This window comes from Engystomops pustulosus, chromosome 8 (assembly GCF_040894005.1).
Source record: "Engystomops pustulosus chromosome 8, aEngPut4.maternal, whole genome shotgun sequence".
Taxonomy (NCBI): Eukaryota; Metazoa; Chordata; class Amphibia; order Anura; family Leptodactylidae; genus Engystomops; species Engystomops pustulosus.
The window spans coordinates 79,730,399-79,744,699 of record NC_092418.1 but is presented as its reverse complement, the minus strand read 5'-3'; the positions used below and the strand labels follow the sequence as shown (position 1 = coordinate 79,744,699).

At 41.5% G+C, this 14,301-nt stretch overlaps 1 protein-coding gene across 1 annotated transcript in view; it reads right to left on the bottom strand.

Moving 5' to 3' along the window:
• LOC140074663 (putative methyltransferase DDB_G0268948) overlaps positions 1-12,120 on the bottom strand; it is a 30,237-nt gene extending 18,117 nt beyond the window's left edge. The window contains exons 1-4 of the mRNA XM_072119723.1: positions 11,998-12,120; positions 6,152-6,315; positions 5,844-6,057; positions 2,661-2,764 (exon numbers count right to left, since the gene is read on the bottom strand). Coding sequence (XP_071975824.1) covers positions 2,661-2,764; positions 5,844-6,057; positions 6,152-6,315; positions 11,998-12,108 — 593 coding nt within the window. The 5' untranslated portion in view covers positions 12,109-12,120. The remainder of the gene's footprint in view (positions 1-2,660; positions 2,765-5,843; positions 6,058-6,151; positions 6,316-11,997) is intronic.
• Between the last annotated feature and the right edge of the window lie 2,181 nt (positions 12,121-14,301).

Sequence of the window (14,301 nt, the reverse complement as noted above, 5' to 3'; positions counted from 1 at the left end):
CGTCACAAGAGATGGGGGAAGAAGATTCCCTTGTTGATAGCCAAAGTACCCTTAGGTCTGTTTCTCAGCGCATATCGGAGGAGGTGGAGGAGGATGAGGAGGAAGAGAATGTTGGAGAGACAGAAGAGGGGACCATTGTTCAGTCCTTCACTGTTCAGCATGTATGGGCAGAAGAAGAGGAGTTGGAGGAGGAAATGGACAGTCAGGCCAGTGAGGGGAGTGAATTCTTGCGCGTTGGGACTCTGGCGCATATGGCAGATTTCATGCTAGGCTGCCTATCCCGTGACCCTCGCGTTCAAAGAATTTATTCTAGCACCGATTTCTGGGTATTCACTCTCCTGGACCCATGGTACAAGCAAAATCTTTCCACTCTCATCCCTGGAGAGGAAAGGAGTGTGAGAATGCATGAATACCAGCAGGCCCTGATGCACAACCTGAAACAGTATTTCCCTTCTGACAGCGCTAGCGGCAGAGGGTGCACTTCTGCTGGAAAAGTAGCGAGGGAGAGTAGGCGAGCAGGCAGCTTGTCCAGCACTGGCACGGGTATGCTTTACAAGGCCTTTGCGGGTTTTATGTAACCCCAGCAAGACACTGTCACCTGTCCCCAGTCTCGGCAGAGTAGGGCTGATCTTTACAGAAAGATGGTGAGGGAGTACGTAGCTGACCATACCATCGTCCTAAATGATCACATAGATCCCTACAACTACTGGGTTTCAAAGCTGGACATGTGGCACGAACTGGCGCTGTACGCCTTGGAGGTTCTTGCCTGCCATGCCGCTAGTGTGTTGTCCGAGCGGTTTTTCAGTGCAGCTTGTGGCATCATCACCGATAAGTGTACACGCCTGTCGACTGAGAGCACTGACAGGCTGACGCTTATCAAGATGAATAAAGCCTGGATTTTCATTCTCAACCAGGTGAAAGAAGCTCAACCTGAATAATGTATGCACTCCTCCTCCTCATTGTCCTCCTTCTCCTCCTCTTTGTACACTAAAGCAGAGGAAACTGGCAATTTTTTGCCAGGGCCAACTGGCTCTAGCTATAGTACTCTATGGATTTAATTTTTTTGGAGGACCACCTACCTGCTCCTCTGGTTTGAAAACTTTTTTGGACTGCCACATACAGGCACTATCCAAATTAAATTGTCTCCATAGCAGCCTCCACACGTCTTCTTTTTAGCTGCCTCCACACGTTGTCTCCATTGCTACCTCCACACGTCATCGCCATAGCTGCCTCCAAAAGTCGTCCATATAGCTGCCTCCATACATGGTCCCCTTATTAAACGAGCTGTGTCAGGCAGAATTTTGGGTTGTTTTCATGGCTTCCACATCAAACTTGTTAACTTTGTCGCCACCCTGCTGTGTAATCCACAAAATATACTGGCAAACTTTTAGCATTTACCGATATTATTTTAGTGCTTCTTGCAGGTCTAAAAAGCCTTGATAAATGGCAGACTTACTTACCCGGTCCTGTCGTGATCCAGCAGCATGTTCTCCGTCAAGGATTCAGGTCGATTTTGGCGATTCACTAAGGTAGTGTGCCCTATGTCCACCAGGTGTTGCTGCTGTTCACTGGAGTTCACCATCCGTTGCTGGGTGCAGGTAAGTGCATGTCAAGCGACACTTTTTTTAAAAAATCCACGGTTTTTCCGAATCCGTCGGTGCGCCACAATCCGATCGCGTGCGCCAAAAACCCAGGGCAATGCGGTGCAAATCCGAAAAATTCGGGAAACCCCACGAAAAAAAGCGATTTGGGCCCTTAGTAAATGACCCCCACTGTGTTTTAGGTGCAAAACCAACAGGATTTTGGCACAAGTGCGTTAATACATCCCCCCCAATGTGTTCCTAAACTGTCAGAAGTGCCTTGTACCATATCAATTAAAGGTTTTACACAGTTTTAGGCACTTTTCTGATTAGTACATAAAAGGATCATAGTCTTTAGAAAAAGGGGGTGTGACATCATGGAAAAAGAAATGAAGTTGGTGCATCAAACACATGTGCAATAGACTATTACCTGTAATAAGGATAAATGTAAAATTTCACGTCTAAGAATTGGCTCGGTTGAATATATCCTTAGCCTTTGTCAGGCTGGCATGTGCTAACATGGTCCAGCCAGAAATCTAGTTTTATATGACAGTATTCAGATGGGCACAGAAGTCCACCAGACTTTTACATAGAAGCCTTCATATTTATACTAAGCCAGAAATGCTCAGACAATGCTGAGAATTTTGCATAAAATTTTCACAACAATGTACTGTTGTATTGTGTGTCATAATTCCATGTTTTTAAAAATATGTCCCCCAGCTTGGAACTGTCCTATTTCTTGTGTCAACAATCTACGGGTTCATAGAAATAGTCAGCATGTAGTGAGGAGATAAGAAATTGAAGACTGCTGTAAAAAATAGTAGTAACAAATAGAGATACTTATCTTTACTAAAAACTTTCTTAGAATTTTCTTAATAAATTTAAAGGCAACCTGACAGTTCGATGACGGACTTAACTACTGGTCCATAAGAACCTGTGGGTGATTTAGTGTCTCAAATAGACTTGACAGATTCCCTTTTAATTGGCATTTTCTATAACTAGAAAGCAATAAATTATTTTAAAGAGAAAAATCTATACATTTAGGCACATAAATGGAAAATAAGTTATTGAATATATTACCATGTCTTGTCCTTCAGTGGAATGGACTCATATATATCATGGTACTGAGAGCGCATGAGATTTATGCCTATTGGATCAGTATACGGATTCAAGGTATTCCATATCTGGAATGAAAAATAGTGATTAAACTAATGGCCCTCATTGAACAATGGGACAGGACTCCTTAAGACAACGAGCTGTCACTTCCTTTGTTGTCCCAGGTCTGATGAGGCAGCCCATTGGAGCTCCAGACGTAAGGACAAAAACTGGGATTACTAAAGCAACTGGAAAACCGGGAGACAGAACTGGCTAAGTACAGAATATATAATTTTGTTTATTTTCTTATTTTTTATTCTTTTACATTGTTATATAAATTATATATCATAAACATCTCTCCATCAACCCCCCGAGCCTACAAAAAAAAAATCAAAAATCCATTCACAACTCTTCCCTATCCCACCCCCTTCCAAGCCCCTTGTTTCATATTTTGCTTCAGCATGCATAAATCTTTCATTCATAAAGCATTTATAATCTCTTTTTTTTTTAAATTGGGCACACCAATTCCAAGTACAACAATGTTTTTAATAACTGGGACATTAGGACACTGAGCTTCTTTGGTCTTCTTGTATACTCCACTCCAAGTACCCAGTCTCTAATGGATGGAGATACTTCCATGCCACTGGAATACGTCCTTGGACACGTTCAATAAATTATTCACCAGTATACAGTTGACAAAGGTTGGATGAAATTGGAATAACATGGCTAACAGGTTTTATGCTAGAGAGACATTTATCAAATGATGGGAAATTCATCACACTTCTCTCCAGAACACCAGAATTTTGGGCCAAAAATACTTTTTTCTGAGTGGCATTCCCAACAATCATTAGACACCACACAGAAGTATCTTGTGAAGCTCTGCTGGTATCCTATACGTTCTGATATCCTGTTTCCTGGGTTCTGTTTGATATTGAAAAACTATGAATCTTATGGAACATCTTAACAAATTGTGATTTCCGCAAATGGGATTCCCACTTAGTAATAAACCAAGGTGGTGACATGATCATTGCATATATAGTGGAAATAAGGTGGGAAAATATTAGATATTATTGGAAACATTTGTGAAACCAAAGGAGACAAATTACTCCCCTGTAATACATTATAACTAGTGATGAGCGAGTATACTCGTCCGAGCTTAATGCTCGGTCGAGTATTAGCATACTCGGACCGGCTCGTTGCTCGGACGAGTATTTGCCCTGCTCGATAACGAGCATTTAATTTAAAAAAAAAAAAGTAAAGAACAGTAAAAAAATACAATTAAAACATTTAATTTAATCATTTAATTGAAGAACACAGTGAAAGAACACTGTGCAGAATAGATTGCAGATGTTCGCGAACATCTGCGATCTGTTCCGGAGACACGCGTGCAGAACAGTGTTCTCCGCAATAGTATTCGAAGAACAATATGTGTAGAGAACAACTTGCAGATGTTGTCAAACATCTGCAAGTTGTTCTTCACACATATTGTTCTTCAAATACTATTGCAGAGAACACCGTTCTGCACGCGTGTCTCCGGAGCAGATCGCAGATGTTCCGGAGACACGCTTGCACGGTGCAATAGTATTTGAAGAACAATATGTGTGAAGAACAACTTGCAGATGTTTGACAACATCTGCAAGTTGTTCTCTACACATATTGTTCTTCGAATACTATTGCGGAGAACACTGTGTCTCCGGAGCAGATCGCAGATGTCCCAGAGACACGCTTGCAGAACGGTGTTCTCCGCAATAGTATTTGAAGAACAATATGTGTGAAGAACAACTTGCAGATGTTTCCAAACATCTGCAAGTTGTTCTTCACACATATTGTTCTTCAAATACTATTGCAGAGAACATCGTTCTCCACGCGTGTCTCCGGAACAGATCGCAGATGTTCCCGAACATCTGCAATCTGTTCTGCACTGTGTTCTTTCACAGTGCTCGTTCAGTTTTAATTTTACTAAAAAATGCTCGGGTCTCCCATTGATTTCAATGGGGCTCGTTACTCGAAACGAGCACTTGAGCATCAGGAAATGTTCGGCTCGAGTAACGAGTACCCGAGCATTTTAATGCTCGCTCATCTCTAATTATAACTCATAGCTAGAGTGGGGGATAAAGTTGGATGTATGACTTATTCTATGGGACCAGAAAAGCTTTAGATTGAATATTGATCCACGGTTTAGTATCCGAATGCTTATGCCTGTTATGTCTGGTTTGTCATTACAAATTATGTTATGTCTGATAGTCCAATTTCTAATGTGACCCTTTGGATAAAATAACCTTAGAGACCCTAGCAGGTTTAGTCTGCAAGACATAAGACCCAAAAATATGATTTAGCATAAAAAAATGTCTTGGGGAAGACTCTTTAAAAATTGATCTTTAAAACTGTACGTCTCCCAAACCATGTATGATTGTCTTTGGACTATCTTGCCAGGTCTCTTTGAAAGGATTGTAATAATCAAATAATTGTCCTCATAGAGAAAATCTAGGGATGATGACAATCAAGTCCCTAGATAATTAATTTCATAGTTTGCTCATCTAAAACATAAGGTGTTTGAAAGGGGTAATTATATATTTAGAACCTCTGCCTAAATTCTGCCAATTTATCTTGTAGTATGACAGCTTAGAGTATTTAGAACTGAAGTAACAAAAAACATCAAATCATCAGTAAGTGACATGACTTTATTGTAGATGCCCCCTACATCCAACCCCTTAATATATACATTATCTGTTATTGTTCACAAGAATGGTTTTAAAGCGAGGATAGAAATGAACCCTATTGGGTTTCATTTGGTATTGAAATGTTTCTAGAAATATTACCATTGGCAAGGACTGCTGTCGATGGTTTTTTTATAAAGTGACCCGATCCTATGTGATCTTATGTGTTCTAATGTACAAGAAATAAAATCCCTCCTTGCCCTATTAACTGCTTTATCAGCACCAGTTGATTGTTAAAGAGTAGGAGTATTCCTTTTCTTGGCATAATGGATAACATTTATGGCTCAAGTCATACAATCTCAATAAAGATCAATAACATTATTCAACAATAGGCTTCGGCTTTGGCAGAGTACTATAATATATCAACATAGTTACGCTTCAAAATAAAAGTCTTTCTTGGAGTTAATAATATGTATAATCATTTCTGCACTAATCTTCACTTGAATTTTACCTCGGATATTACTTTGTTCAGATCATGTGAAAGATCCTTGTATTCAACCTCAAGTCCCGGATAAAAAGCATGCACAGCCAAGCATCCATTTGTGTTGAGGACACGAGCTGCTTCTTTGGTAAATTTGTCTACATTGAACCAGTGAGCAGCCAGACTGGCATTCACCAGGTCCACTGAGTCGTTATTCACGGGTAACTTCTCAGCGGCACCCAACCTATACACAGATAGATAAATATTGCTGTAAAAATATCATCTGATTCTTCAAATATATAAGATATACTAGCAAATCCAATGTAATGAATACTCACATGTATGACACATTGCTTGCTGTATTATACTGTTTAGCCACATTTAATTGGGATTCACTAATGTCTACTCCTTGGACCTTCTTGAAGTGAGGAGCTAGAGGTAAAGTGGAAAGCCCAGTCCCACAGCCAACGTCCAACGCTATATCGAGAGGTCGCCCATTAGTCTAAAAAGATGGGCAGAAAACATTTAGTAACACAAAGCACAAGAATTAATTGTTTTATGTACAGAATAAGTATTTTTTACATACCTGTGGTAAAAGTATGAAAGGCTGCCCAAAGGAATTCTTAACTGGGTCTCACAGTGGGGAATATCTGCTACTATTTCATTAGTAAAGCTATCTGTTTTATTACCTTTTTATTTTGCAACTGTTTGTATATGTGTCATATGTATAGTGTTTTATAACCTTTTTACCTGACAATATTTGTGTGTTTTTTATGTATACACAGTTTTTTGGTACATCACCCCCTTCTTTCTCATAGGCTATAAGCTCTTGTAAGCAGGGTCCTCACTCCTATTGTTTCATATTACTATTATTACTATGTAATGTCTTGATTTATTTCTATTTGTTCCCCAGAATCTGTAAAGCTCTACAGAATTTGATGGCATTATATAAAGATTACTATTATTATATTTTTAAATTTTAAAATATAATGGGTCTCTGCTTCTAGCCTTAGAGCATTTAAGTTTCTGAAGAGGTCGCTTTACTTGAATTCAATTTTAGAAATTGTTTAGAGGTTTGTGTAATTTTTAAATCTGTAATTTGCGCATCTATATTGTGGTGAAACTTACCGTATATACTTAAGTATAAGCCCACCCGAATATAAGTCGAGACCCCTAATTTTACCACCAAAAACTGGGAAAACCTATTGACTCGAGAATAAGCCAAAGGTGGGAAATGCATTGGTCACAGCTGCCAAGTATATAGCAAGCCAGCCCCCAGTACTATATAGCAAGCCAGCACCCAGTAGTATATATCCAGCCTGCCTCCTGTAGTAAACAGCCATCCTGCCCCTGTAGTATACAACTAGCCTGCCCCCTGTAGCATACAGCAAGCCTTCCCCCTGTAGTATACAGCCAACCAAGCCAGCCCACTTTAGTATACAGCCAGCTCACTCAGCCCCCTGTAGTATACAGCCAGCCCAGCCTGCCCCCTGTAGTATGCAGCCTCTAAGCCTGCCCCTGTAGTATACAGCCAGCCCAGCCAACCCCCTGTACTATACAGCCAGCCCAGCCAACCCCCTGTACTATACAGCCAGCCCAGCCTGCCCCCTGTGGTATACAGCCAGCCCACCCAGCCCCTGTAGTATACAACCAGCCCAGCCTTCCCCCTGTAGTATACAGCCAGCCCAGCCTGACCCCTGTGGTATACTGCCAGCCCAGCCAGACAGCCCCCTGTAGTCTACAACCAGCACAGCCTGCCCCCTGTAGTATACACCCAGCCCAGCTAGCCCCCTGTAGTATACAGCCAGCCCAGCCTGCCCCTTGATGCTCAGCACGGCTCCACAATATTGGCGCTGCAACTCTTCTATCTTCCCCGCGGCTCTTCTTCTGTCTTCTGTAAAAGCCTGCAGGGCGCGGCAATGTTATCTGCTGGCAGACGCTTACTATGACATGGCCGCTGCTGACGTCATAGCATGTGCCGGCCGCATACTTTTTTTATTGACTAGTGTATAAGCCGAGGTGAGGTTTTTCAACACATTTTTTGTGCTGAAAAACTTAGCTTATATACAAGTATATACAGTATATAGACAGGTGCCTTATTAATATTAGTTGTTAGGTAGGTGGTGGCAGTAGGGAAAGTGTGTGCCAGAGCTATGAGAATAAGGTTTATTAGGATTCATTGTGGGAAATGTTGCCACATCATAAGCCGAGTGCAGTTGCCCAGTTGCGGATTAACTCAACCATCGGCCCTGGGCTGTATAAAGCTTGTACGACCCATTTTAGTGCTAAGTTTTACATATACAGGTGGTCCCCTACTTAAGGACACCCGACTTACAGACAACCCATAGTTACTGACAGACCCCTCTGACCTCTGGTGAAGCTCTCTGAATGCTCTACTATAGTCCCAGACTGCAATAATCAGCTGTAAGGTGTCTGTAATGAAGCTTTATGGATAATCCTTGGTCCCATTACAGCAAAAAATGTTTAAACTTCAATTGTCACTGGGGCCAAAATTCTTTTCGTCTGGATTATAAAATATACAGTTTCGACTTACATACAAATTCAACTTAAGAACAAACCTCCGGACCCTATCTTGTACGTAACCCAGGGACTGCCTGTACACATATACGGTCTACCTCTCATTCCCTGCTACGTTCCGTTCACTTAATTTACTGAAAAGTCATTGAAAAGGCCACTAAAATTTCATAAGAAAAAGCTAGTAACATTGACAACAATTGCTTTTTCAGAGACACACAGTGCAGTATGTCAATGTCAGTTAAGCTGCTGGAATACTGTCAGCAGCACCACTCACTTACAGTACAGAGCCTGGGAAGATTTTAATGGTAGTTTTGGCAGCCAAGGGCCCCAGGGTGACCACCCCTACTGCCTATAAGAGGATCCGTCATTGCAGTTAACTATATAGCTCATTGGGTATTGGGTTTTTATGGCGGCTATCAAGGGTGCTTCTTCTAACACGGTGCTTTTCTATGTTGGCGCATTAGCACCTGCCAGTGCTGGTGTCGGGCTGTGATAGTGCCCAGACCTGGCACTAACACCTGGGATCGGAAAACTCTGATCCCAGGTGTTTAACCCCTTACATGCTGCGGTCAAGCTTGACCGTGGTGTGGTAGTGTATGCCCGTGGATCGGACCCCCACTGTGCTTACCGGGGGATCCGATCCATTATACTGCTACCCTGGCATGTGCAAGGAGACTGCTGGCTCTTCGGGATGCTGGGTTCTGACTTCTGTGCATGTTCAGTATGCTCAGTTACTTACATTACATGTCAATACAAATGTATTGCTGTGTAAAGGCTTGAACAAGTGATTGGATGAACACTTGTTTAAACTCAAGTGTGAAATAAGCAAAAAAAGAATGTTTAGAAAAAGGAAAAATCATTTTATAATAAAAATCCCCTAATCACCCCAGTTACATTTAAAAACCAAATAAAGTATATAAAACCCAAAAGCACATATTTGGTATCACTGCATCTGTATCAATCTGTATCAATACTGAACCCGCACGGTGAAAGGTAATATATCATTTTTCATCAAATTCCCTTATAAAATATGTTCTAGAAAAGTGATGAAACAAAGTTACATATCCCAAAGTGGTACCACTGAAAAGAACAATCCTTTTTGCAAAAAATAAGCCCTCAACCATCTCTGTCAACAACAAAATACAGAAGTTATGCCTCTGAAAACTAAGAAATCTGTCACCACATTTTCACATATAGAGCTAGTGACAGGTTCCTATAGTGTCCTATTAACTGACCCCCTTCTTTTAGCTAAAATTGTTTGCTTCACATCCCCATAAAAGTTTTTTTTATTGCATTCCCTGGCATCAGACAAGGCTTGTCTTGCTCTGACAGCCCATCCTATCTACTCCTCCCTATGTTTCATGCCTCTCATGTCATATGACCAGGGAGAAATCATCATAGGTCATTTAGCCTCCTTACATTAGCAAAGTGTACACCATACATGTATCTGATCACATGAAATCACAAAAAGACTCCATGGACTTCTACTCTTCCCCATTCTCCGTGGAATTCCATTTAATGTCATCAGATACATACACGGGGTAGATGTTGCAGATGTAAGAGGACCTTAGATGATGTTATCCTGGTCACTTGACTTTAAGCATCCAATGAGCTCTCTCTCAATGTTCCATACAGCAGAATATCATAGCCCTGACAATCAGGAACAAACAGTGTAAATAATTCATGAATAAGCAGGGCCACATTGGATTTTGTAACATTGCAGCTTTGGAAAGGAACCATTTAGGTATAAAGGCAATACTTTTTAAGCATAATTTTTAATGAAGTCTTTTTTTGGGGTGGGTTACTTTGGGACACAGCCCTTTTTAAAAATTTTCCTGGTTCAAATTCCGAAAGACATAACTTTTTTTTATCTGACATGGGCTTACTAAGGCTTGTTTTTTGTGGTAAGATTTTCAACCAATTTTCCAATGGGTTAATTTTTTGATGGCAACAACAGCATAATAATGAAAGTTTATTAACTCTTTCCTTTTTCGGAACTGAATAAAACAGCTGTTTTGACACATGCTTTTTAATTAAAACCTTTTTGCAGTTCACAGTAGAGTATAAAAACATGATAAAATTATTCTGTAGGTTAGTTCAAGGAGACTCCAAACATGTATAGGTTTTCTTTTTAAACACCTTTTTAAAGGAATCCACATTTGCCTATGTGTTGCAATATTCTGAGAGCTGTAACGTTTTTATTCCTCAATCAGAAGACCCTTTTAGATCTTTTCATTATGGGGTTAAGTTGTGTGTGTGGTGGTGGGGATAGAATTGTACCCTCCTGTACAGGTGTTTTATGAACCCCTTGTGTCCTGCAGAACAGATCCTAAGCGGCATACCCCCCACATAACCCCTTGATCCGACCTGCTCTATTCAAGATTTCAGTCACTCTGTAAGCCAGATTCTCATGCCTTCCTCTAATGTATGCAGCACATTCCATAGTAAGCCTATGCGTTCTGCCTATGCATTTGTCGTGATCCTGGCTATTACTGCAGAAACCTTGCTTTTACTTATTGCCCCCCACTGCATGATGGAACTTCCAGTGCCAGTTCCAGTTTATATATGTGATATGTATATACTTTATGTGTGTATATATGTATACTGTATGTCTTCACATTACAATGTATGTGTGTGTATATGCGATGTGTATAAGTTCTATATGTCCTGTGTATGCGAGCGTATACTGTAGATCAGTGTGTATAAGTGAAGAACTTTATGTGCATGTGTATATATGATAGTATAAATGTGTGTGATTGTATACTCATATATGTGAGTATACAAATATATATTTTTAAGCATGAAGGGAGGTCCCATTCAGAAGTCTGCTATGGGGCCCTGCCTCTCCTAGTTATGCCCCTGAGAGGGATGAGCAGACAGTTAAAGGGAACCTGTCACCAGGAGACCCATTTTTAGCTCTCCCCCAGCCCCCACAGAGCATAGTACATACACTGCCAAAGTGTTTTTGTATTAAAAATTGGTTTTACAGAAAAAAAGATACAGTATGTTATATTGTACCTTTCATTAGCATCTGCTGTGTGACTAGGCAGTTTCCTAATGGGAGGAGCTGGAAAGGAGCAGTTTCCCCCCACCCTTGGGAAACATGTGACCTTTTCAAATATATGAATAACTCCCCACACTCAGGATTGGCTGTAGAGGAGCAGGGGGCGTCGCAAAGCCAAGTGATGGGTGTTTTCATATATTTGAAAAGGTCACATGGAGTAGCTGTTCCTCAAGGGTGGGGGGGACTGCTCCTTTCCAGACCCTCCCATTTGGCAACTGCCTAGTCACACAGCAGATGCTAATGAAAGGTACAATATAACATATCTTTTTTTCTGTAAAACCAATTTTTTATACAAAAACACTTTGGCAGTGTATGTACTACGCTCAGTGGGGACTGGGGGAGTGCTAAAAATGGGTCTCCTGGTGACAGGTTCCCTTTAAAAGTCTGTGAACCTGCAGCACACAGGGGCTCTGGGAAGCCTTTCAGGCTCATAAGGCCACAGCCAAGGTAATTTAAGAAGATTATCACATTCATGGTGCCTGGATCTAGGAGTAAGTTCCCTCGTTTATCCTGCTTTATTTTGATGATTGATTTGCTGCATTACATATATTTATATATAGTAGATCAATGTATTTTACTTACCTTCTCTTTCACATAAGATAAAATTATATTGAAGACTTCATGGGACACTGGAAGCATATTATTTTGATATACTAAAGAAAATGGCATCTTCTTGAACAGTTCAGCTGTCATGATGGGTTGAGATGTTGCTAGTTCTAATGTAAAATTCTGTCAAATAAATAGACAGAAAAAAGGGTTATTTATCATTGGTTTTACTGGGCTTTTTGACTTAAAAGGGCTAAAAAAAAAGTTCTATTGAGGTTTCATGTGACTTTTCACATAGTCGCACAGGACTATTTCCACTTTTCTGGCGTAAACATAGAACTACTGCTAGCGCAATGCCATTCAAAGAAAATTTCATGACTTGCAACTTTCTAAAAAAGTGTCTTAAAAATGCTTTTTGGAGCTGAATTTTGCACCCAAAGTTTGATATTCCACAGGATACTGGACGCCACAGGAAGTCCAGAGTCCTGCTGTTGATGGATCACATGACCAGCAGCTCCTTTGAACAGAAGAGAACATTTTTGGTTAAGCACAGTATGGGAAACCCTACAAGAGTAGTGTACTTACAACTTCAAGTATTAGTCCAGAAAATCACCATACCAAATGACGCTGTCACAGGTACCCCTGCGATCCAGGTCTTGGATCGCAGGCACACACGTGCCCCTCTCCAAGGCGGCATCCTGAACGAACCTACCCCTGACCGGCTGGGTCAGGGTTTCCTTAAAAGTGGGGTTCTCCCAGCAACCCATGCCGGAACGTGGTGCTCCAAGCCTATGAGAATGCTTTCCCTGCATGTCTGCTGTATTCTACTCACCCGTTGTGACCCCGGACCTAAACCTGACCTTGCTCCTTCGCTGCCAGCCCTGACCTCCTGCTCTGTTCCCACTTCTGCCCAGTGATTCTTTACCTTGATCTTGGCTGCCACCGCGGGCAAGTCACACCTGTGGAACAACCTGTTGGCACCACGCGACAGCAAGACCATCTTGCTTTGCGGCGGGCTCTGGTGAAGACCGGGTGCCACTTAGATTCCGATCCCAAGTGTCAGCTTGTGTCATTGTCCACAGTGGTCAAGGGGGTTCACTAACCCCGAGTCCTGACAGTCACCATACCCTTTTTGTGTGTTGGTAGAAGCAGGAGAACTGTTTATATTCCAGGACTATAGTGGGATTTGGAGCAAATGTTTGCTCAATGGCACACCAGCTGGCCCCAATACCTGTGATAGAACTAGCCGCTTGTGCACTATTTCTTTAGCCAAAGCCTTCAGTAGCATCTCTGTTATGAATTATTATTTCCCCAGCTAAAATGAAAGAGGAAACCAACTTTTCAAACCTAATCAGTAGGTAAAATGTTTTTATCTGCCTCTCCCCCTCTGTGTTTCCTTCTCCTCATGATTAGAAAATGTTAATTGATGTAGACTATGTGGTACCTTCCCATGTGTGTATCTCATGCCTTTAAAATGGTTTCTTAGGATTATGTCAGAATTATACTTCAAATGTGGTCTTGTCATAATCCATAGATTTCATCTCCTTGCTTGTGGATATATGATCAAGGCCCTTCTATACTTTTAGGGTGTCAAGAAACAAGCATTTATGAATTAGGAAGCTAATAAAAAGGGATTAGCTTAACATTTCATAATGGTGTCTTCAATGCCGAGGTTGGTGAATTCATGCTGGGGAATGTGCTGGCCATATTTTCTTCTTAGGTGGCCCAGTATGGTTTTGTCATTAGAGTATAATTGATATACATGAATCATACTGTGTGGTCAGTTGTTTTATGGGGGTAAAATATTATTTATGAGCAGAGCATGAAAAATTGTTGTCCAGGTGACGCTATCCTGTATGTGACCATATTATAGTTGCACAGTGTGGAGATGCTGGCAGCTAAAAATATCTTATGGACAATTCTGCAGCAATAAGTCACTGCTAGAGATGAGCGAACATACTCGTCCGAGCTTGATGCTCGTTCGAGCATTAGCGTACTCGAAACTGCTCGTTGCTCGGACGAATACTTCGCCCGCTCGATAAAATGGCATCTCCCGCCATTGTGATTTTTGGCGGCCAGAAACAGAGCCAATCACAAGCCAGGAGACTCTGCACTCCACCCAGCATGACGTGGTACCCTTACACGTCGATAGCAGTGGTTGGCTGGCCAGATCAGGTGACCCTGGAATAGACTAGCCCCTGCCCGCGCTGCTCGGATCATTCTCTGTCTGGATGCCGCTAGGGAGAGAGCTGCTGCTGGTCAGGGAAAGCGTTAGGGTGTTCTATTAGAATAGTGTTAGGCAGGAGTGATTCTACAAGAACCCAACAGCCCTTCTTAGGG